General features: G+C 27.7%; 2 protein-coding genes across 2 annotated transcripts; one reads left to right on the forward strand and one right to left on the reverse strand.

Moving 5' to 3' along the window:
• Window positions 1–490: 490 nt before the first annotated feature.
• On the reverse strand, window positions 491–2,691 carry LOC113852444 (photosystem I chlorophyll a/b-binding protein 6, chloroplastic). The gene is made up of 5 exons (XM_027482720.1): window positions 2,513–2,691; window positions 2,265–2,432; window positions 2,031–2,068; window positions 1,126–1,640; window positions 491–684 (listed from the first exon to the last, which is right to left on the reverse strand). Exons 1-5 carry the CDS (start codon window positions 2,557–2,559, stop codon window positions 667–669), a joined length of 786 nt encoding a protein of 261 aa, XP_027338521.1. The 5' UTR covers window positions 2,560–2,691; the 3' UTR covers window positions 491–666.
• A 2,164-nt stretch (window positions 2,692–4,855) lies between these two features.
• LOC113848114 (probable polygalacturonase) lies at window positions 4,856–8,769 on the forward strand. Its single transcript, XM_027477505.1, has 5 exons — window positions 4,856–5,500; window positions 6,302–6,422; window positions 6,932–7,180; window positions 7,317–7,470; window positions 8,041–8,769. Exons 1-5 carry the CDS (start codon window positions 5,087–5,089, stop codon window positions 8,564–8,566), a joined length of 1,464 nt encoding a protein of 487 aa, XP_027333306.1. The 5' UTR covers window positions 4,856–5,086; the 3' UTR covers window positions 8,567–8,769.
• Window positions 8,770–21,333: the final 12,564 nt, after the last annotated feature.

The following is a 21,333-nucleotide window of genomic DNA, read 5'->3' on the forward strand; positions in this document are numbered from 1 at the left end:
CTAAGAATAGATTAAGGTTCCACTCCACATGCTTCTCCTTCAATTCCTTCCTATTTTGGTTCAATTGCATTGACCAAGTCTCACATGCATTTCAAGTTAAATTCCATATTAATCACCCAAGTTAATAAAAATATTTCTATAAGGCTAATGAACCATTATGAATTTAATACTACTACTGCTTCTACTAACATAAACAGGCTGTCTATATGACACAAACTTAATCTTTTTAACTAATTACGCTTCTAAAAAATTATTTTTCTGACTCATTTTTTAAGTAGGTTGAACTATAAGTCTTCACAAACTACTTGATTATCATGAATTTAGTAGTAGTTAGGATCGATTCTTACGTTTTACCTTCTCATGAACCTCAGAGTGAGTGAGCTTGGCTATTTGATACATCCTTTAACTTCATTACGTTTCAGGTTTTATTTATCCGAAGAAAATGATCCATGCCATTCACAAAATTCTCCTAATTGAAAGTTAGAGAGTAAAAAAAGAAAGGGATAGTAATTTCATTTTGTTTAAAAGAATCAAAACTTTGTGTCAATTGTAAAGCTCGGATTAGGAAACAAAATACATGTTTCAAAGTATATAATGCATATTGCTGGTGTAGTAGCATTACGCCATGTTCATTCAGGACGCATATCTTCTTTTCTTCAAATAGCACTACCGCGATGTGAAAGCCTGCACAAGTGAAAATTTGTCACTACCATGCTCATTCACGTAACTTTTTGTGTAAGCAAATATTGTGGTGTGGTGGCTCACACTAATTGCTGTATTAACAATACAAATAGTTTGAAATTGAGTAAATCACAGTTTTAGTCTCTGGCATTACAAGTATTGTGTATTTTAACCATAATTTTATAGAAAAATTTATTTCAATTCATGATTTTATAAAAATGTTATAATTTTTTTTACTTCAATACTTTTTATTATATGATTTTGTTAATATTACGGAACAAGTAAAAGAAATTTCATAACATTATAAAGTAAAGTATTAAAGTGAGTGAGTCATATGAAAATTAGAAACTAAGGTAAATATTATAATTTTAGAAAATCTACAAGAATAGAGGGAGAACATGAATCAAAAAGATAGTGGAATGAAGTGAAGCAATGAAACATTACCGAGAAAATGTTGCAATGACCAGGATCAGCAATGTGTGCCATCAAATTTTCAAGGGGGCCTTCCCCAGTATAAATAGCTTGGAAACAGAAGCCAACAAAAGCTAGCATTGCAAGTCTACCATTCTTGATCTCCTTAGTTCTCAACACCATCACTGGCTCAGGTGATCCTCGTCCCCACATCAAAGGGTCAAACCACAACCCACCAGGGTAACCAACATCTGGCTTGGGCTTTGTAATGTGTGGCAGTTTGGGCTCAATGTCAACACATCCTGGGTTAATCATGTCAGCCCATCTTCGACCCTCAACCCAGCCCATCAAGCCCATTTGTACAATGAACAAGGTTATGGGGTCTGTAAAGTATTCTTGTGCACCAGCATCATACCAAGAAAACTTCTCAATATAACCCATCTTTTCAAGCAATTCCGGTATGAGGATCCCAAACACTCCAAGCATTGCCCATCTAGCATGCATTAGCTCTGCCTGAGCAAACCATTTGAGCAATTCTGGATCAGACCCTGATCAAAACAGAACAAAAGCAAATGTAGGCAACATGTTAATCAACCACAACTACATGTGAGAACCCAAATCACATGCAACCTATTTCTTGCCTCATACCATGTTCAACCAATTTTATAATCACACCTTAACAAAATATCATTCTCTTTTTTGGCATCAATATTTTGTTAAATTAAAATTTTAATCCATATACTTTATATAAATTTTTTATTTTAGTTCTTATAAAAGTTTTCTATGAAAGGATTGGAAAAATAGCATTAAATGTAAGGATCAATTTTTTAATTTAATCATTTTTTAGCTGAAAATTTATTTTTTTAATGGAAACTAGAACCAGTGATTTGAATTCCTCACTGAACCATTTTGAAGTCCATAGCAAAATTAACACATACCTAATCCAAGCGGGTCAAAACCGAAATCACCAGGAAGACTGCAATAGGCAGAAAATTAAACAATTATGCCCAACTGATCATTTTGGCTGTAAACAATTAAAGACAAATACCCATGCTCAATATTTTTTTTTTCTTAAATCATCTTCTATTTATAGAACCTTAGCTATACCAAAAAAGTAAAAAGCAAGAATATGGGTAAAGAAATAAACAGAAAATAAGTTGAAAGTGGGTTACCTGCCATCAAGCCACTGAGGAGGTGAACTACCAGGGAACCACAATGGCCTATCTGGTGGAAGTGGCTCACACACATCTGACACTCCTTTTGTTGCATTTGTTAAGGTTCTTTTGGTCAACCTCAGACATGTCACAGTGCTTTCGGGGAAAACCTTTTTACGTATTTCTCTGCGTCAAGAAAGCAAAGTGTTAAGTTTAAGTAGCAATTAAGAAGAGCAGTGGAAGTGGTTGAGCCAAAAGGGAAAGACCTGTTTGGAAGAGTAGACAATGCGGTCGACGAAATGGCTAAAGCCATGAATCAGAGAGAGAAAGGTCAAAACCAAAGCTACTGCTGTGGCACAAAATTTCTTGGGTGGAAAATGGAACGCTTTTATCGCTTTATCTGCTATATCTGGATGTTGGATAAGTTGTCACATTTGCTAGGAACCAAAAATTTCTAAGAAGACCCAATGGGGGTATTTCAAATTCACACGTGCCCTGGATATGAGAACTTCCCCCTAAGATCAATTTATTTAATCCAGTAAATTGTCATTTTAATATAGATTCATACTTTTTTTTACCCTGTTTTTAAACATTCACTAAACGTATAAACTTTAATCACTTTATTCTTGAATTTTATAAATTTGTATTTTAATCTTTAATTTTATAAAAATATTTATTGTATTTTTATTATTTTTTATAAAAATAATAAAATAAATATTTAGTACACTTAAATTGTTGTTTTGTATATAAAAAAGGCCCAACACTAATAATTGAAGCACTAAATTAGGGGTTTAATTTAATCTTTAATTTTTTTATTGGTAAACCTTTTTTTGTATAAAACTATAAAAACAAATAGGAAAACCCATATATGGGCTTGAAGCAGAGAATTAAGCCCAGACGTGTGGGTTATTTTTGTCGAATATAGCGCCGAGTCCTCACTCAGCAACGCCACAAAAAACCCAATCCGTAAAAAAAATATTGATTAAGTTTGGATAAGAATATGTATATTCTATCCTTTCCCAAATAGAAAATGATTTGATAAGTGAATTAATTAGTTGTAGTGAAAAATAATGGTGAAAAAATGTTTATAAGAATTGTATGTTAAAAAATAGTGACGTTGGTGATTTGACGAACTAATATTTGCTTGCGTGGTAACGTAGGGAGTATAAATGATTGATATATATATATATATGTTAGTCTATTGCTGATGTGCAAATAAGATTAGTGGATTAATGTTATGTAGTTGTGTTTGTTGAGAATTTTGAAATCTGTGAAAGGAACCCTTCACCACTTTTCTCATACTTCATCATACCGCAATAAAGGACGTTACGTTTCATTTGCAGTTCCTATTTAAAGCCTAATTGTGACATTCGTTATACTTCACACTTAAGCCTATAAAAATGTTTATTTTCTTCTAAAAATAATTAGATAGCATAATATTGTAGTATTTATGAAATTGTGATGCCTTTAATATTAATAACGTGTGGCAAGTTGAAGAACATACGTGATGCAGGATGGATGACTACTTAAGCTCTTTTCATGAATAACAAAAGAAAGATATTGATGCAATATTGATTATTGTAAATTCATAATACAATGATTATAACTTTGTGTGATTTTGAATAAGCAATAAAGTGACAAGAAAATATCATTGACATGAGGAACTAATTGACATGTACATTAAAGTTATCAACAGATTTTCGTTAACAACTCTCAATTCGTATTGTATTGAATAATACAATAACAGCAACATACTAATATCAAGTAGTGGTTCCGATGATTACATCCCTAAGTTAAGTTTGTATTTGACTTTCAAAGGAAAATAAATAATAGTTCTTATGAACAGGACATCAATGAATTTGGCGAACTAACCTCAAGGGGAAGCTTCGTTAAGTTGGTTGGATCATTTTTCCCAATACAGAAAGTGGAATAGATAATTATTTAAAATATAATCAAGTATTTGATTTTTTTTTGTTTCAATTATAATTATATTTTTTTCTCCTTTGATATAAACAACAGAATCTTTATTGCTTGATAAATTTTCGCAAATGCGAAATTAGTGGTTATTTCTTTTATATTTGTTTGTTTGTCTGCAGGATAACATATAAATATTAGGTAATGTAATTAATATCTTTATTTATATTAAAATCATTTTTTTAACTTCCTAACGTGCCTTTTTACGCTATTATTTCTCTTTCATTAATATCAGTGTATAAAATATTTAAAAGGCCAGCATGATTAAAAAGATAATAGTTAATATTGTTTTAAAATTTTAAAAAAATAAATTTATATTTCCTTAATTTATTTTAAGAAGCCAATTTTTATGTCAAGTATGCGAGCCATTAAAATAATAAACTATTTTATGCAAGAAAAATAACAAAATCATTATAAATAACTACAAACACGATAAATAAATCTGGAAAGGTTGAAAATTGAATTAATAACGTAAAGTTTCTATATCCGGGTATCGGTATCATAATAGATTATATATATTTTATGTACCGTAAAAATGATATATAACTGTCGACGACGTGCCACTTGAAGTTCCAAATTCTCTGAAAGCTGTTTCATGAACCACAACCATAATAGTTTTGCTTGCAATTGGTGGCATCCGTTGTCGTAGCAAATGTATCTTTCCGTCGCAGTCCCCTGTCGTTTTCATTTCAACCTCACCTTTGGCAGTGCTTCGCTTTGAAAGCACTCCATCATACAACCTCCGATTTCCTACCTCAGAAACACAAACTTAGAAACCTCACTTTCTTAATCCTTATTCAAAGGACGGGTTCTGAAGCAACCCACGTAACCGTTTTGTGTTGTGGTGTTTGTTTGAAACCTGAAGGATGGTGGAGAGTTCAGTGTCAGGGTCATGGATACATGGGTGGATGCAGTTCCACTCCAAAACGACGCCATTTGCGTCTCACAAGACCCTGTTTGGGTTCCTGTGGGTTGCGGCGTTGGCGTCGGTGATGGTGTGGCAGAGGAACGCAATAAGTGGGTATTTGGTGTTGGGTGGTGTTTCGGTGCCGATGCTGAGACCAGTGGTTTTTGATTTGAGGGAGTTTGGTGGGGTTGGTGACGGGGTCACTCTTAACACTGAGGCCTTTGAGAGAGCCATTGATGCGATATCAAAGCTTGGAAAAGAGGGTGGCGCACAGCTTAACGTGCCACCTGGTCGCTGGCTCACAGCACCCTTTAATCTCACAAGTCACATGACTCTTTTCCTTGCTCAGGATTCTGTCATTCTCGCAATTCAGGTTCCTTTTCTGTTTCTTTTTTCATACTTGACAATCTCGTTAACCGGTGATGTGAGAGTATTGGCTAAAATCAATTTATATTGTATTCTTTAGTTTGTATTATCATGATAATGATATTTTCTTGGTCGTGAGGGGAAGAAATGGATGTGTTAAAAGAGTGATGGATATAAATAATCAAATAATGGAACTGTTAGATTTTATTTTATTTTTCTTTAAAGCAAGAAAAATTTTAAATCATTTTACATTTTATTTTTGTAAATTCTTCTAGTTATTAAATAAAAAATATTAAGTATATTTATACATTTAAGATGATAAATATGTATACTTTTTATTTAATACTAATTTTATAAAATAGTAAAAAAAACCATTACAAGATAATGAAAAAATATATTGCAAAACTCTTTAAAACAGTATTTAAAGATTATGATTACTTGAAAAGGCATCTCATTAACTGTTTTATTTTAGATCGAAAATATTTTTTATTTAAAAAAAAAAGTTTTGTACGAAAATGTTCACAAATGAACTACCACCATTGATGGAATATTCATTTTTTACAATCTTTTGATAATAATAACGAATTAATGATTGTTATGACTACTTAGGCAGCTACAAACTTACCCATTAGATTATGCATTCTACTAAATTTTATCGTTTATCTTTTGGGTGCTATTGTTCTGCTTTAATTCTATCTTTCTTGCTTTACATGTTTCTTTTCACCCCTTTTTTTTTGTAGGGACACACACTCTCTTAATTAAAATTCTTACTTACATTATATTTGTCATCTTGTGTGATGATTAACAGGATGAGAAGTATTGGCCACTGATGCCTGCATTGCCTTCATACGGGTATGGAAGGGAGCACATTGGACCTCGATACAGCAGTTTGATTCATGGTCAAAATCTTAGAGATGTTGTCATAACAGGTGAGGCTTTTTCCTGCTTCTTCTAACTTGTCAAAAGAAATAAATAAAATTCGTCATATTATCTTTAAGGGAATGGTGTTTACTTAGTATCAAACGCCTATGTGTGCTCATGGTGATCTTTATATTGTTGTATTTGTTTGAACAAATATTTAGGCTATCTTAGCCTTTCCCTAACTGGGATGAATTTATGTTGGTAGCAAATGAGGCAATTTATTGAACCTAAATTAAAAAAGGAAGCTGTAAAAGTATGTTTGTAAATATTTGTTTAATACCATCAATCATAATGAATTTAAAACTGATTGTTCAATCAATCATCCCCAAATACCTTAAATTTGGTACCCCACAAGTATGTGAGTAACTAAAATTCATTTGTTTGTTTTGAAATTAACTTGTTTTGCGCTAGATGAACAATATAAAGTAACACAGAGAATAAGCACGATGAACTAATTAGGAGCCACCTAAGATCAGGATTGTGCAATACATAATCTCAAAGTTTACGTGATTGACAGGGCACAATGGTACCATAAATGGACAGGGACAAACATGGTGGACAAAATATCGCCAGAAGCTTCTAAACCATACAAGGGGTCCACTTGTTCAGATATTGTGGTCTAGTAACATTGTAATCTCAAACATTACTTTGCGTGACTCTCCTTTCTGGACACTTCATCCATATGACTGCAAAAATGTCACGATAAAAAATGTTACAATATTGGCTCCTGTATCTCATGCTCCAAATACTGATGGCATAGACCCTGGTAAATATCTTCTACAAAGTACTATATATTTCATTATTTTAATGTATGATATGCTGGTTATTTATATCCCCTACTTCAAATTATTAAATGTTTGTACAAAGAATTTTAGAATTCCCAATTTCTATTATAAAAACAGATTCTTGTGAAGATATGTTAATTGAGGACTGTTTCATAAGTGTGGGGGATGATGCAATTGCAATAAAAAGTGGTTGGGATCAATATGGAATTACTTATGGAAGGCCTTCAAGGAATATAGTAATTCGAAACCTTGTTGTTCGCTCTAATGTCAGGTTAAGTCAATTCCTAACTCAAGCCACTTGTACTTATTGCATGTCTTTCAACATCTTATTGTTCGCTTATCATGTTTATTCACATGCTGCAGTCATGTATTGCTGTTTCTTTAGTAATGTTAGAAAATATGATTACTCAATGAAACATATATTTTAAGCATTTAATTTTCCTGTTGTTATGAATCGTGGAATAGTCCTCGTTTTATCCATCACCATATTTTCTCTCATTGGCTAATCTATGCCTTTCAATACACGTGGAGCAATAGAAGACAAGCACATTCATGTATTACATACCATAGTTGACTACAAGTTTTGAGATTTGGTTATCCTACTATGCTAAATAAATTCTCTTGTACAAAACTGATTATGATGTTTACTGTTGATTGAAATTTTCTCTGGAACCTTTTCTTTTTCCTTTCAATCCTTTTGTAAATGAGACAAGACAACCTCTCTCATGGAAGCCAAGTAGCAAACATATGTTAAATGCATATTGATTAGTATCTTATCAGGTAGTGAGATCTTTCATACTTTAGTAATTGAACTTGGACTTGTTTGTGTGAAATGCAACAGTGCTGGCATCTCAATAGGCAGTGAGATGTCTGGTGGAGTATCCAATGTCCTTGTGGAGAACATACTTGTATGGGAATCAAAGCGCGCCATGAGGATCAAAACCGCACCTGGAAGAGGAGGATATGTGCGACAAATAGCTTTCAGAAATTTAATCTTTAAGAATGTTCGTGTTGGAATTGTTATCAAGACAGATTATAATCAACACCCTGATAGTGGATATGATCCTAGAGCACTACCAGTACTCAGAGACATAAGCTTCACTACTATTCGTGGCAAGGGAGTTCGTGTTCCAGTACGCATTCAAGGTAGTGAACATATTCCAGTTAAAAATGTAACTTTTCAAGATATGAAGGTTGGGATAACCTACAAGAAGAAGCATATCTTCCAGTGTGCATTTGTCCAAGGTCAAGTAATAGGTACCATTTTTCCTGCTCCCTGTGAGAACTTTGATCAGTACAATGAACAAGGGCAATTGGTTAAGCATGCTGCATCAAAGAATGTAACAGACATAGATTATGAAATTTGAGGAGTTTGATTTTGCAAACTCCTAGCCTCTGTTCCATTAATCAGGCCTTAATAGTCTGATTATGTTTATACTAGATCTATTTTGTCAGGGATTGGAGCAGTATATATATTAGGTGATGCGTTGTATATAGGGAAAGTTTTCCGATGCTTATATAAATTTTCCAAGATCACACAAATGCAAAAGCGGCGTGCTTAATTTTTAGGCTATTATGTGTGCATTAAATTGCTTCATTTTGCCTTCTTTGTTAGTAATTTTTTTTGCTGAGGAAGAGAATAATGCGATATCATTCTACATGAAAGGAGTTATAGGGCGCCTTTAGTTAAACAATTCTATGTTAAGCAAGTATAAGCTATCTATACCTTAGAGCCTATGGAAACAATCTGGAAAATCCATATATGCTGTGTTGCTATATGTTAAAGTAGCTACTAAGGACAATTCACAATGGTCTCATGAGTTGCGTCCACTGAATGGCCCAAAAATTGGCAGAATATAGCAAGCTTTTGATATTTATCTTTTCACCCTAATAATATATGATGTGTTATTTTGATACACATACTAGCAACAATGAACCCTCTTTAGTTGTCTCCACCAAGTCCCCAAACTTCCACCCCTGCCCCACATGGGTCTTCCGCCACTCCTAGTGCCTTCATAGGTAGGGCAACAACTTCCTTGTCACCCACGATACCTCAAGCTCAACGACCACTCTTAATGTTTAATTACATAACCAAAGCATGATAAGACAAACCACTTGATATGAACAAATTAAAAGTAGAATTACAGTTACAAAGACAAAACACTTAAGTATTCCTATTGTTCTACTATTATGGTTCCATAAGAAGACATTTAGTCACAAGATTACCCAAGAGTTTCTCATGATTAGATCAAAATATTTACTTATAAACAAATAGGTGACCCTGCTCAATCTAAAACTATAACTAAGCCAATCTCAACCTTTGCAATTGTCTCATTTAAGATAATGAGTAAGTTCAAGTTTCTTTCCCTGTAAGTCAATCTTGAAATTCAAATATTTAACTTACGCCTAATTATAACCAAACCATTGAACATTTAATAAGACAATTGCAATCATACCTATTATATGTCATGCCATGGGTTTATGAACTCTAGCTTAATTATTCATTCAGTTTGTAAATTAAGGTTTAATTAGCTTTTTCTTAGATACTTATGGAATTGGCCTATTGGAAAGATATAATTGTTGGTTACGGACGATGAGGTTTAGCAATCACAATGGACATCGACTCGTTACTAATTTTTGTCCTTAGATTAAAAAGTAAAGAACCAATCATATTTGTGAGGCCGGTAGACTTGGATTTAGAGAGAATTAAGATACACTAAACAGATTATGTTTTCTAAACTATACCAAATCCCAAAATCAAATCAATCAACCATAACAACAACAGTAGTTCCCAATTTAATTATTTTGCTCAATTCTCAGGTTAAATCCAGTATTACGATGCCTACGTCCTGGTTTCTCTAAATTTGACTCATAAATGGAAAAATCTAGCTTTAAAAGTATTATTAGAAAACAACCAATTTAATCTTTAAAATTATAATATTAGTCATTTAAATCCTTTCAATTATAGATATTAATCAATTTATGAGTCCCTAAAATTATGAAAATAAATTTTTAGTCCCCTAAAATTTTAAGAAATTAATCATTTCAGTACCTAAGATTATATGCACCGTTCAATATAGTGCCTAAAATTATGAAATAAAATTTTTAGTCTCTTAAAAATTATTCATTTTAACCCCCTAAATTATAAAAAAAAATTCAGTTCTTAAAATTATATTTGAAAAAAAAAACTTAGTTCTTTTGACTAATTTCTGTTTAATTCATCTAATAATGTCTTACTGTGCTAAATGAAGTGTTAATGCCATACTTAAATGAATTTCAAAGATTAAATTGAATAGTGTGTATAATTTTATAGATTAAATTGAATAGAATAAATAATTTCTTATAATTTTAGGAACTAATTTTTTTATATATATTTTTAGGGTCTAAATTAACATATATCTATAATTTTAGAAATTAAAATGATTAATTTTACAATTTTATGAACTATATGATTAATTTTTAATAATTTCAAGAATTAATTTTTTTTCATAATTTAAAAAACTAATAATAATAAAATTTTATTAAAAAATATTTATTATATTTTCATATTTTAATATAATAAATATTTTTAATAAAAAATATTATTAGTTTTAACCTTTAAATTCAAGTGTGAAAGTTGAGATTAACAAAATTTTATGGTCAAAATACGTAATTAACAAAAAAAAAAAGGTAATTTGCAGCGGATCTGATTCACAAAAATATAATTACGCACATTCGTTGTATATGTTTCTGGTTTATTCCGGTGCCTTCCCGTTGAAGGAAGTAGTTCAGGGAACCTTATGATTGGTTCTGGCGACAAATAATGCATAAAGGCAAATTATTAATTTTATATCCTACTTTTTTATATTTATAATATTTTAAATATTTTAAGATGATAAATATGTGTATATTTTTATTTAATATTAATTTTACTAAGTAGAAAGATTATTAGAAAGAGATGTAGAAAAAAATAACGAAACTTGAAAATTATAGGTGTTGATCTATGACATGTGCGAAATGTCGACAAATGATAATAGACATGTGATGCGTAATGTAATGTCTATATGCGTAAGTTTGGTTGCAGCACTTGACACGATTGCACAGTGCTTGCCGATGCCTATGCTAACCAAACTTGGCGGCAACCAATTGGGTTTGTTTTCATTTGACCCAACTCAATTAATTTGGATTATTTTAACAAAGTTTGTCCACATAATGGACCCATCTCATCCTTTCTCTATGGATAATGTTGCCATGACTGAGCTTCCAACTTTTCTCACTTCCCATGTTTGCCCCTTTCCTTTTCCCAATCTATTCTAATTGTTTTAATATATTATGGATATTATTTATTCTCTGAGAACTTAATGTTATATGTGTACAAAGTAAAAAAAATTAAAATGTATTTTTTGTTGAAACATTTAGGTATTATTATTCAATTAAATATTTTAAAATAAGTATAGTTAAAAATATAAACATTTTTCATCCAATTATAATTATTTTCTAATGATTCACGACTTCATATTCTATAATTAACAATTATTTAAAAAAATTCGTTATTATTGGTTTTTTTTGTCTTTAATAAAACAAAACATACAAATATGCAGGTGCAGAATGATAGAAGGAGTCACGTTCCATCTTCTTTATTTAAATTTTAGTCTTTTTTCTTTCCTATTAATTTTTAATCTTTCTTTTAAAACATTGACCCTCATACTAGAAAAAAAAAATTACTTGCAATAGATTTAGATACACGTATATATATATGTATACATGTGTTTGGCATACGAGGAGACTAAAATATCAAAGAGAACTTTTATAAAAAAAAAATCATAAAACTAAACTTAAGTTTACTTTAAATAAATTTTACGAAAAAAAAAAACTTGTATGAAAAATTAATATAAAAAAATTATAAGTTCAGAACAACTTATTTTCTCAAAATTTTAAAAAGTTAAATGAAAGAACTTCTTAAAAAATAGAGAAACACAAATTATTTCTAATTTATAAAAGAAAATTTATTTTTTTATATTAATTTTGTTTCTAATTTTTCTAAAAATTTATCCAAATTAGATTATAATATTATACCCAATTTCAAATCTTAAAGCTATCAATATGTGAGTCTTTCTCACTTGGGCCCAAAAAAGTTTCCAATAGAAGGATCCATTCACATGGATTATTGTTTTGATACCAGGAGTAAATTATAAATGAGGCAAAAGTAAATTATATAAATACACTTTGATATTATACTTAGTTCAAAATCTTATGGTTATGACTATAAGTGGTTATCACTTGTACGTTATTTAACTTCTTTATTTATATTAAATATAATACTTTTTTACTCATTATTTTAATAACATGCATATGTGTAAAGATATAGAGGTGAAAGGATATTACTTCCTACAAAAATAAAAAAATAGATTTAACTATTAAATTGTGCATGTATAATTAAGATTAAATTTAAACATTATTTCATTTTTCAGTAAAGCAGAGGATTAGCTTATGATAGACTTTCTTGAAGCTATTGTTGATATGGTATGCTTTGTGAGTTTGAGTTGTTCGTTCTCAATAATAATAATAATAATAGTTAAAAGAAATAAGTCGCAATAGTTAAAATTTTGGTACGAAATACAAATTACAAAGCAATATGAAGACTTATTTCATGAATTATGTAAATATTTTAAAAAGAAAAAAATTAAAAGACATTCTTAACGTTTAAATAAGAATATAAATGAGAGGTAAAAGTGGGTGCAATGGCATTATTATTATCGAGAAAGAGGTGAGAGTGTTTCGTAAAGGAGCATCTAGAGTTATCATGAATATCACGCATAACAGCCAAAAGAAATCAAAACCAAAGTCATGAGTATCACGTGGATGAGTAAAAGAAATAAATAAACAGACACTACTTAGTCCTAATCAATAATAAAATAATGTAAAAATCAAGGATAACCCAACTTGCAAGATAACGTTGAAACATCTTCTATCGAAAACATCATTTATGAAAATTAAAGTGTCAAGGAAATAAATAAAAATTAATTATTTATACTGAACGTCATTTGTACCTTTTTTAAAGAAAAATAAAGTGTACAGTGCATGGATTTATATCTGAATTTTTTGAGGATTAATCTCTCGTTTAAAAGAGTAAAAATAATTTTAAATATCTATAAAAAAACAGAAAAGAAAAATCAATAAATTGTTCTGGGGAGTCCACGACTGACTCAGTCCTTGCCCGTGACCTCATAAATATTATAATCCTTTGCTTGCCAAATTCAACTCATCCCCCACAGAGCACATGCTCCAACTACCTACCCTATAAACTATTTATAATATAAATAAATTGTTTAGTAAAGAATAATATAAATATTTATTTAAAGTAAAGAATAATATAATTAATTTGTTTAAAGGTATTAAATTATGCATAATTTATTGATGAAAGATGCCTTTTACTTTAAACAAAAAATTTATTAAACAAAATAAAAAAATTGTGCGCGTTCTAAAAGGCCGTTTGGTTCTTCCACGTGTTTTTTGTTTGCGCGTTTGGCGTGTGCATCGCAGAAGTTTCCTTGTCTCCCACCCCATTTTCCACACGGAATTTCAACGTCAACTTTACAGTTTCAAATTCGTAGATACTCTTCTTTTCGCAATTTCAAATCAGAAATGCCTGTGCTGTGACCAATAATATATCCCGCCAATAGTTATACGAAAATCATTTTCATATGCGCGTTAAATGATATACGATAAAATTAAAAAGAGTCTAATTTTATTAAAATTTGTATTAATATTATTATCATATTAAATCCTACAATATTGTATTATTTATAGTTAAAATTAATTATAAGTATATCTGTAATATTTATATTTGAACACATGTTAAAAAATTATTTATATAATTAGGTTTCACTGAAAATTTAGCAGAGTTCCGGGAAAAAACTTAATTATAGTTTTATATTTTATATTTTAATCTGTTTAATTTTTAAATTTTTTTCGTAGTTGAATTATTAAAATTAAATTTTTATTGAAATTTTTCAAATAAATATGTGTTATGACCAAAAAAAAAAACAATGTATAAAATCTAATGAATGCTTCTTTATTTTCAAAATTTTTTATATGAAATTTATAAAAACTAAAGAGTTATCTAGTTTTAAAAACTATTTTTATTTTTACTTTTCGTGTTATCCTAACTATTACCCGTAGAAGATAAATATAACAACAATGCTGGATGATACGAGAAACTACAACTCAAAAATTTGGGTAAAAAGGTATGTTTATGTAATTTTCTAAATAATAACTTAAAAACAAAATTAAAGTTAGGTATTTAATGGAAAATATTAATAGGTAATAATATATTGATTTTGTACAATTTTCATGTGAATGAATATCACCGATTCGCATTTTTTTCTAAACATAAAATAAGTTACTTCAATTACTAATTACGTGCTAATTGAATATAGTTTGTTGCACTTACCTTTCACTTTCATTCGCTCAGTCATTGTTTACTTATATATTTAAACATTGATCAAATGATCAATCTTGTAATTTACGTCTTTATTTTTATTTTTGGGTCAAAGTAATTTACGTCTTGATCAATACAACAATTTGCTCCAGCGCTGCTTTTCTTCTTCCCTCACAATATCAAGCTTTGTAACGTATTTGACCCTTTAATCTCTTCCATCTCTTTATAAAAAATAGTTTTAAATTTTAAACTATTAATATTAGTCTTTGTGATTAATTTTAATTAATTAAACGTGACAATTTTTTTTATATTAAATAAAAATATACTATTTAAAAATGTTTAAAATAAACATTAAAAACAAGGTAAACAAAATCGTTAAAAACTAGTTTACAAAATAATTATTAAAAAATAAAAATAAAAAGGTAATCAAACGTTAGGGGGATGCTTAAACCTAAAAAATAAGAAATTTATTCCATCTATGATTAGTTAATTATACACCAAAAATTATATGCTTCAATTTTATCATTCTTACCGTTTAGATTAACTATAACTTATATTTTAGAGTATATTAATCGCTTCGTATATGTTAAAAAAAAAAAATCAAAAGCTTTTAGTATAAAATTTCATGATTAAAATTAAAAAAAATAAAAATTAACAAAAAATTATTTTATTTATAACCGAAACTTTTTAATTTTAACAATATTAATGTCAAATACAATTTCAAAAATTAGTTAATTAGTAAAAATTCATATATAACAGAAAAATAATCATTTGATTCTTTAAATTTATTATTTACATAAGAAAAATAATCATGATATGGATGTACATATATCTCTAAAAAAAAGTTGTAAAATAATAACATCTTGAACTAAATATTTATTAAAAACAACATATTATATATATATATATATATATATATATATATATATGAACGAAATCTAAAGGATTTATAGAATGCTAGGAATAAATGCTGAATTAAATGTTAAAAAAAATAAAAATAACTCTAGAATAAAATTTTACCTACATACTTTAAAATTTCGATTATTTCATGTCACGAAGTAACATAACATAGTGATTTTGTAAAAATAAAATAAATAGTTATTTTTTGAATAAATATCTACTATAATTGGCTATATAACCTACTAATTATATTTAATAAATATGATCTTTTTCTAGTATGATATTAATATTATAGTGTGACTGAAATAATTATTGTAGTGAAAAAAATATAATTCACTATAAATTATTCAAAGTAAATTTTATTCCCCTTGTGGTCCAAACATTTTCATCCAATGTAATATAAACATTAATCTATTTTAAAAAAGTCACTATAAATTATATTTTAGTTAAATATAACTACGTGTACAAATTTTAACCCCTTAAATTTTTAATTGTTTTTCATATGAGATATATATTTCGAGTATTGACACAAACTGAATTTAAAGGAAAATTTGTAAACTGAAATAACATTTTTAAAAAAAATTACTACTTAGTTATGAAAAAATGTACAAAGTAAAAAAAAAAAGTTTGTTACTATTAATTTTAAGTTAAATATATTTATAGAATAATTTAATTTAAACAAATAATAATAATAATTATTTTACATATTTTTTAACTTTAAACAAACTCGATCTAAAATTATGATATCAAAGATTATATTTAATAAATAGTAATTTTAATAACTTTTATAAGAAATATCAGTCAAATAATTCAATTTAAAATTTAACAAAATAAAATAATCATACAAAATTTTATATAAATTAAATATTAATAAACAGTTTAACGTCTCATAAAAAATAATAAATAATAAACTATTTAAAATATAAATAAATAACAGCTATTAATATACGTATACATGATTAATGATAGTTTTACCTTATAATTTTTTTAATTAATAACATAGTTTGTTTATTAAAGAGCATTTCCTTGGCTTAAAAAAACGGAATTTTATTTATTATATACGTCGTATGCTCTTGTTTTATATAATGTGTAAAAATCAGAACGTGTTAAATTTGAACATATTCAATGAATAAAGGCAGAAGGAGCCCCGAACACGAGAAGTTGCGTTGCATTGAGCTGTGAGGATTAGGAATCCCTCATGCCTTCACCACGCGTCGTTTTCTTATTGGTTCACAAAAGCGTTCTTGCTTCCTTCCTTTTTCTCTACGCTAAAATATTGCAACGGCTGGTAAACGGTGACTGATGCACTTTTGTGGTGGACAATACGCTGTTGTAATCTCCGCCTAACGCCGTTATACGGAACCCCACGTCGTGTAGGGACAATTTTTCTGCAAATTTACCAAATTACCCACTCAAAAAATGAGATAATAAATATTGTCCTATTAAATATGCTAAACGGTTTTGTAATGTGTATAAAGACATTTAAGAAATATTCAATACATTATACTAAATATTTTAAATTATTATAAAAAAATGTGTTAAATGGAATTTTTTAATTTCAAAACTAATAAATAGAATGTTAAAAAAGGTAAAAAATTATCTTAAAATTGTAAAAATATTAAATATTTTTTTTAATGTGTTCTTGAACACATATACAAATTAAATATTTATTTTTAATTATATTTATTGTAATATAATATTTTTATTTATTATGAAATTTGTGTTGATAAAATATTATTTTATTACTGATAATATATTTCTTTAATATATGAGTTTCTATTTAACTATTAAATGTTATGAATAATTTTAAAATGCAGTATGATTTATAACATTAATTAATTTTTATTAATCTTAATAAATAAATTATTTATTTTTATAAATAAAAATCTATATCTTCACGTTGAATAAAAATAAATTACTTTTAACTTTTTTAACATGGTGTCCTTCTATTAGAATTCCAAAATTTGAACCATTGATAAATAAGAGTTCATAAACACTTACTTGGCGACATTCTGTGAGAAAGAGGAAAATGTCACTTCTGGCCAAAAAGGAGTTACAAATACAAATCGTGGACAAACAGGCCATAGGTTTTTTTTCACGTCATTGGTATTATTTATTAATTAAAATTAAATTAACTTTAATGTTTTTAATAACATCAAATGTTTTTTTATAAAATTAATAAACAACATTAATAACACTTAAATTTTATTCAAAAAACTATTCAAACCAATTAGAAAACTCATATAAACAAAGTAAAAATGTAAAAATTAATTTAAATTTAAAATTTAATCTCAAACTATTTGTTACTTGGATCAATTAAAGTGGAAATAAATATGTTTTGATTCACATAAATTAGTTTTTTTATTTTATAAAATCGTATTCCTTAAGATGTTTTAATTTTTTGTTATTTAATAATAATAATAATAATAATTTTTCTTTCATATATATATATATATGTATGTATGTATAATAGGCATAATGTGCAATGAATTTAGTAGTATATGATTATAAATTTATTCAAAATAGTATAGTCATAAAATTAATTATTGGTAGATAATCAAAATCATTATAATCTACAATAGATAATAGTTTAAATGATTAATTATTGATTAAAATAATATTAAATATTTAAATATAATAATTTAGTAAACATAGTGTTACATCTTTAGTCCTCTACACCTTTTAAAAGTTTCATTTTAATCTTTTAACTGTATTTTAAATAAGTTATTTTTTCTTTTTCCCCTCCTCTTGCTAATAATAAATATCTTATTTGATACAAGTTTAAAAATTAAAAAAAAATCAAAATTAAGATACTAAAAAAAAAGACCAGAGGTATTAAATACAGATATACACATGAATATAAATTTAAAGTCCTGCTAGTTAGGGAGAAAAATACACTTCCCACTTTTATAATTTTCCTTGACTAATTAATAAAAATTTAAATACTAATACTTAAAAATAAAAATTACAGTCAAAATAAAATATTTTATTTTATTATGGATAATTATAGTACGAATATTTTCATGAGAAATTACACACAAAGAATTATATGTATATTATTTTTATTTTTAAGAATTTATAATCTATAATATATTCATTTAGGATTTTAGATTGAGTATTTTTTCTACATTACATAAATATTACTAAAATAAAATATTTTTTAAAACAAATTTTTAAAAAATATTTATACCCTTTTAAAATTGAAAAAAAATTATACTCTTATTTTTAATAATGATAAATATTTTATAAAATTAAATAAAATTAAGTTTAAAATATTTATATTAAAAAAAGCAGGCACACATCAATTTTATCTTTCAAGATTAACTTTAAATAATTAATAATAGCAAGATTTTATAATAATGAAAAAAGGAGCGCATTGATTACACTTTATAATTTTAAAATAATATGTTTTTTCTGATAAAATATTATTTTTAAGTATTTAAATTCAAATCGAAAAAATAAAATTAATAAATTTTGTTATCTAAATCATTAATATTCTAAAAAAATCTTATTAATTAACACAATTATATATTTAAGACTCAAAATTCAAAAGTGAAACAATGTGTGTTAATTGAACTATGTTCTCGGGGTTATTAATGCTATTCATTTATTAAATGTAGAATATTCATCCAAGAACGTATCTGGGACTCCTTGATGATCACCTGAGTATTCTACTGGTGGCTATCACATGAACTTGTTTTAAACGTGTTGTTGATAGTTCAATGGTCAAACTTCCTTATCAAATGTACTTAATATTTTTCTTATCCGTCTTACTGGACCACTCTTACCAAGTTTTATTTTATTTTATATCTCAAAGAATAAATTTGACTTTTTATTAGCTTATTAGATGTACAAAGTCAATTAATAGTATTATTACAAATGTTGAACTCTGGGGCCATTCATTAGTATACAAAACATCCTCAAGTTAGGTCTCGTTTGAATTTGTTTTTGGAAAGAAAGAGAGCTATTACAACTCGAGTAGATTTTTTTTTCCTCATATTTGATAAGTATTAGATTTGAACATTTACTTGTTTTTTAAAATACAGTGAACGCAAGTTCTCTGTAAGTATTTTTAGTTCAGCGATTTTTTCTGCTTTAAATAAAAGAAGAAGAAAAAGAAAGAAAGAAAGGTACTACGAAATTTGGCTTCGTCAATAATTTCAGCAGCGAAATATGAATATATAGAAGCCGGCGAGTGTGTCGCATATTTATGGGCATGTGTGAATCGTTTCGTAAAATATAAACACAATAACGCTTAAAGTCGCAGCTTGTTGGGGATCGCAATAGTCAATTGCGCGTGATAATATATTAAAGGCTTGCTTGCATTGAAACAATTGTATATGAGTTGAACATGGACAATTTCTTTGTTTGCAAGAGTTACCTCACTCGATGCTCTTTATAGTTTAAGAGTATCGTTTGTGAGTATTCTATATAGACTATAATAGTTTACTAACTAAGTTCCAAAGCTCACTCCACTGGGTGCCTATTATTTCATTCTAAAACTTATATTGTACAATAAGTTATATGTTGTGTGTGTTCTTCTTAATACAACATAATGTATTTAAATCTCTCTGTTACTACCATCTTGGGACGCGCGTGGAGGACTTTTTCAAATATGACCTGACGAGGATGATTAAGCTTCCCAACTTTTCTTTGTAATAAAAATAGCGCATAAGTTATTGTGTATATAATTATTGTTTTAAACTATTAATTATAAGTAATAAAAATAAGTTTAAGAATCTGATTCTTTTAAAATAGTGCATAACTTATAAACCTAAAAAGAACAAGATAATAAAAATTATGAAAAAAAATATGTGTTTAAGTGTAACTTTTATTTTATCAATATACGAGTTAGATGACAAAAAGAAAAGAAAATTGATATTGAAAAAAAAATAAAAATCTAAAGTCATCTGCATATCTGGTACAGTTTGGATCTGACGGCTTTCATTAACAAGACACGATTATTTATAATATTTTTATCAAACAAATTTAATATTTAAAGATGCCATGCAGTTTGAAAAGTAATGCAGAGTGGCAATTACGCAGAACGTTCGTTTATTTGTTCTCTTGTTTCTATCTTTTTTTTACTGAGTTAATATTCATTAGGGTTCCACCTCAAAACTAGAAATTAAACTGTAATGATCAATGTTGGGAATAATATTTACCAAAACGGACCAATGCTACTGACAAATTTTGATAATTTTTTTTTCTTGAAAAAGAACTTTAGTCACTAAGTTCAATTCGTGATGATATCCACGCGTTTCACGTTAAAGACACTTTGTTAGTGATGATATCCATGCGAGTTTTAAAATTTTTAATTTTGTTTGAGGAGTCCATTAATATAAATTTTACTAATTTTTCAAAGAGACTTTGTTGGTAATTCTTTTTATCTGTTCTCTCTATTAATATAACTTGAAGTTTAATTATTTTAAAAATGCTAGTAATTTCCTAGTTTCTCTCTCATCTGCCTAAGTGATTCTCTTTGTGTCCCCTAACCTCTCCTGTTTCGAATCTGACACCTAATTCTCTGTGAGAATAAGAATTAAATTGGGCAATTTTTAATCAGATAAATTGGTGTGGCAACATTCAAAATGAAGTTTGGTAAGTTAAAATCTAAACTGTGGCCAAATTCTTGACTTCTCTTATGGGTAATATGTGGTGGCCACGTTTTCACAACACTGGGTTAAGAAACATCACAAATGGTGGGGTTCCATTTTTTTTGCCTCGAGAGATCGAATTTGGAAAATCTTAATTTTTTAAATTTCTTTAAATGAAAAGAGTAAATTTTTGAAATCACAATAATATTTATTTATT

Source organism: Abrus precatorius, unplaced genomic scaffold (assembly GCF_003935025.1).
Source record: "Abrus precatorius isolate BTA unplaced genomic scaffold, Abrus_2018 Scaffold10, whole genome shotgun sequence".
NCBI lineage: Eukaryota > Viridiplantae > Streptophyta > Magnoliopsida > Fabales > Fabaceae > Abrus > Abrus precatorius.

What these genes read in the sequence shown, in the direction of transcription:
- LOC113852444 (XM_027482720.1), bottom strand. Translation starts at nt 2,559, where the DNA reads ATGGCTTTAGCCATTTCGTCGACCGCATTGTCTACTCTTCCAAACAG. An exon ending in CCTCAGTGGCTTGATGGCAG is followed by an intron (nt 2,069 to 2,264) that starts GTAACCCACTTT and finishes TGCCTATTGCAG; the next exon opens with TCTTCCTGGTGATTTCGGTT. An exon ending in TTTTGACCCGCTTGGATTAG is followed by an intron (nt 1,641 to 2,030) that starts GTATGTGTTAAT and finishes TGTTTTGATCAG; the next exon opens with GGTCTGATCCAGAATTGCTC.
- LOC113848114 (XM_027477505.1), top strand. Translation starts at nt 5,087, where the DNA reads ATGGTGGAGAGTTCAGTGTCAGGGTCATGGATACATGGGTGGATGCAG. An exon ending in CTGTCATTCTCGCAATTCAG is followed by an intron (nt 5,501 to 6,301) that starts GTTCCTTTTCTG and finishes GATGATTAACAG; the next exon opens with GATGAGAAGTATTGGCCACT. An exon ending in GTTGTTCGCTCTAATGTCAG is followed by an intron (nt 7,471 to 8,040) that starts GTTAAGTCAATT and finishes GAAATGCAACAG; the next exon opens with TGCTGGCATCTCAATAGGCA.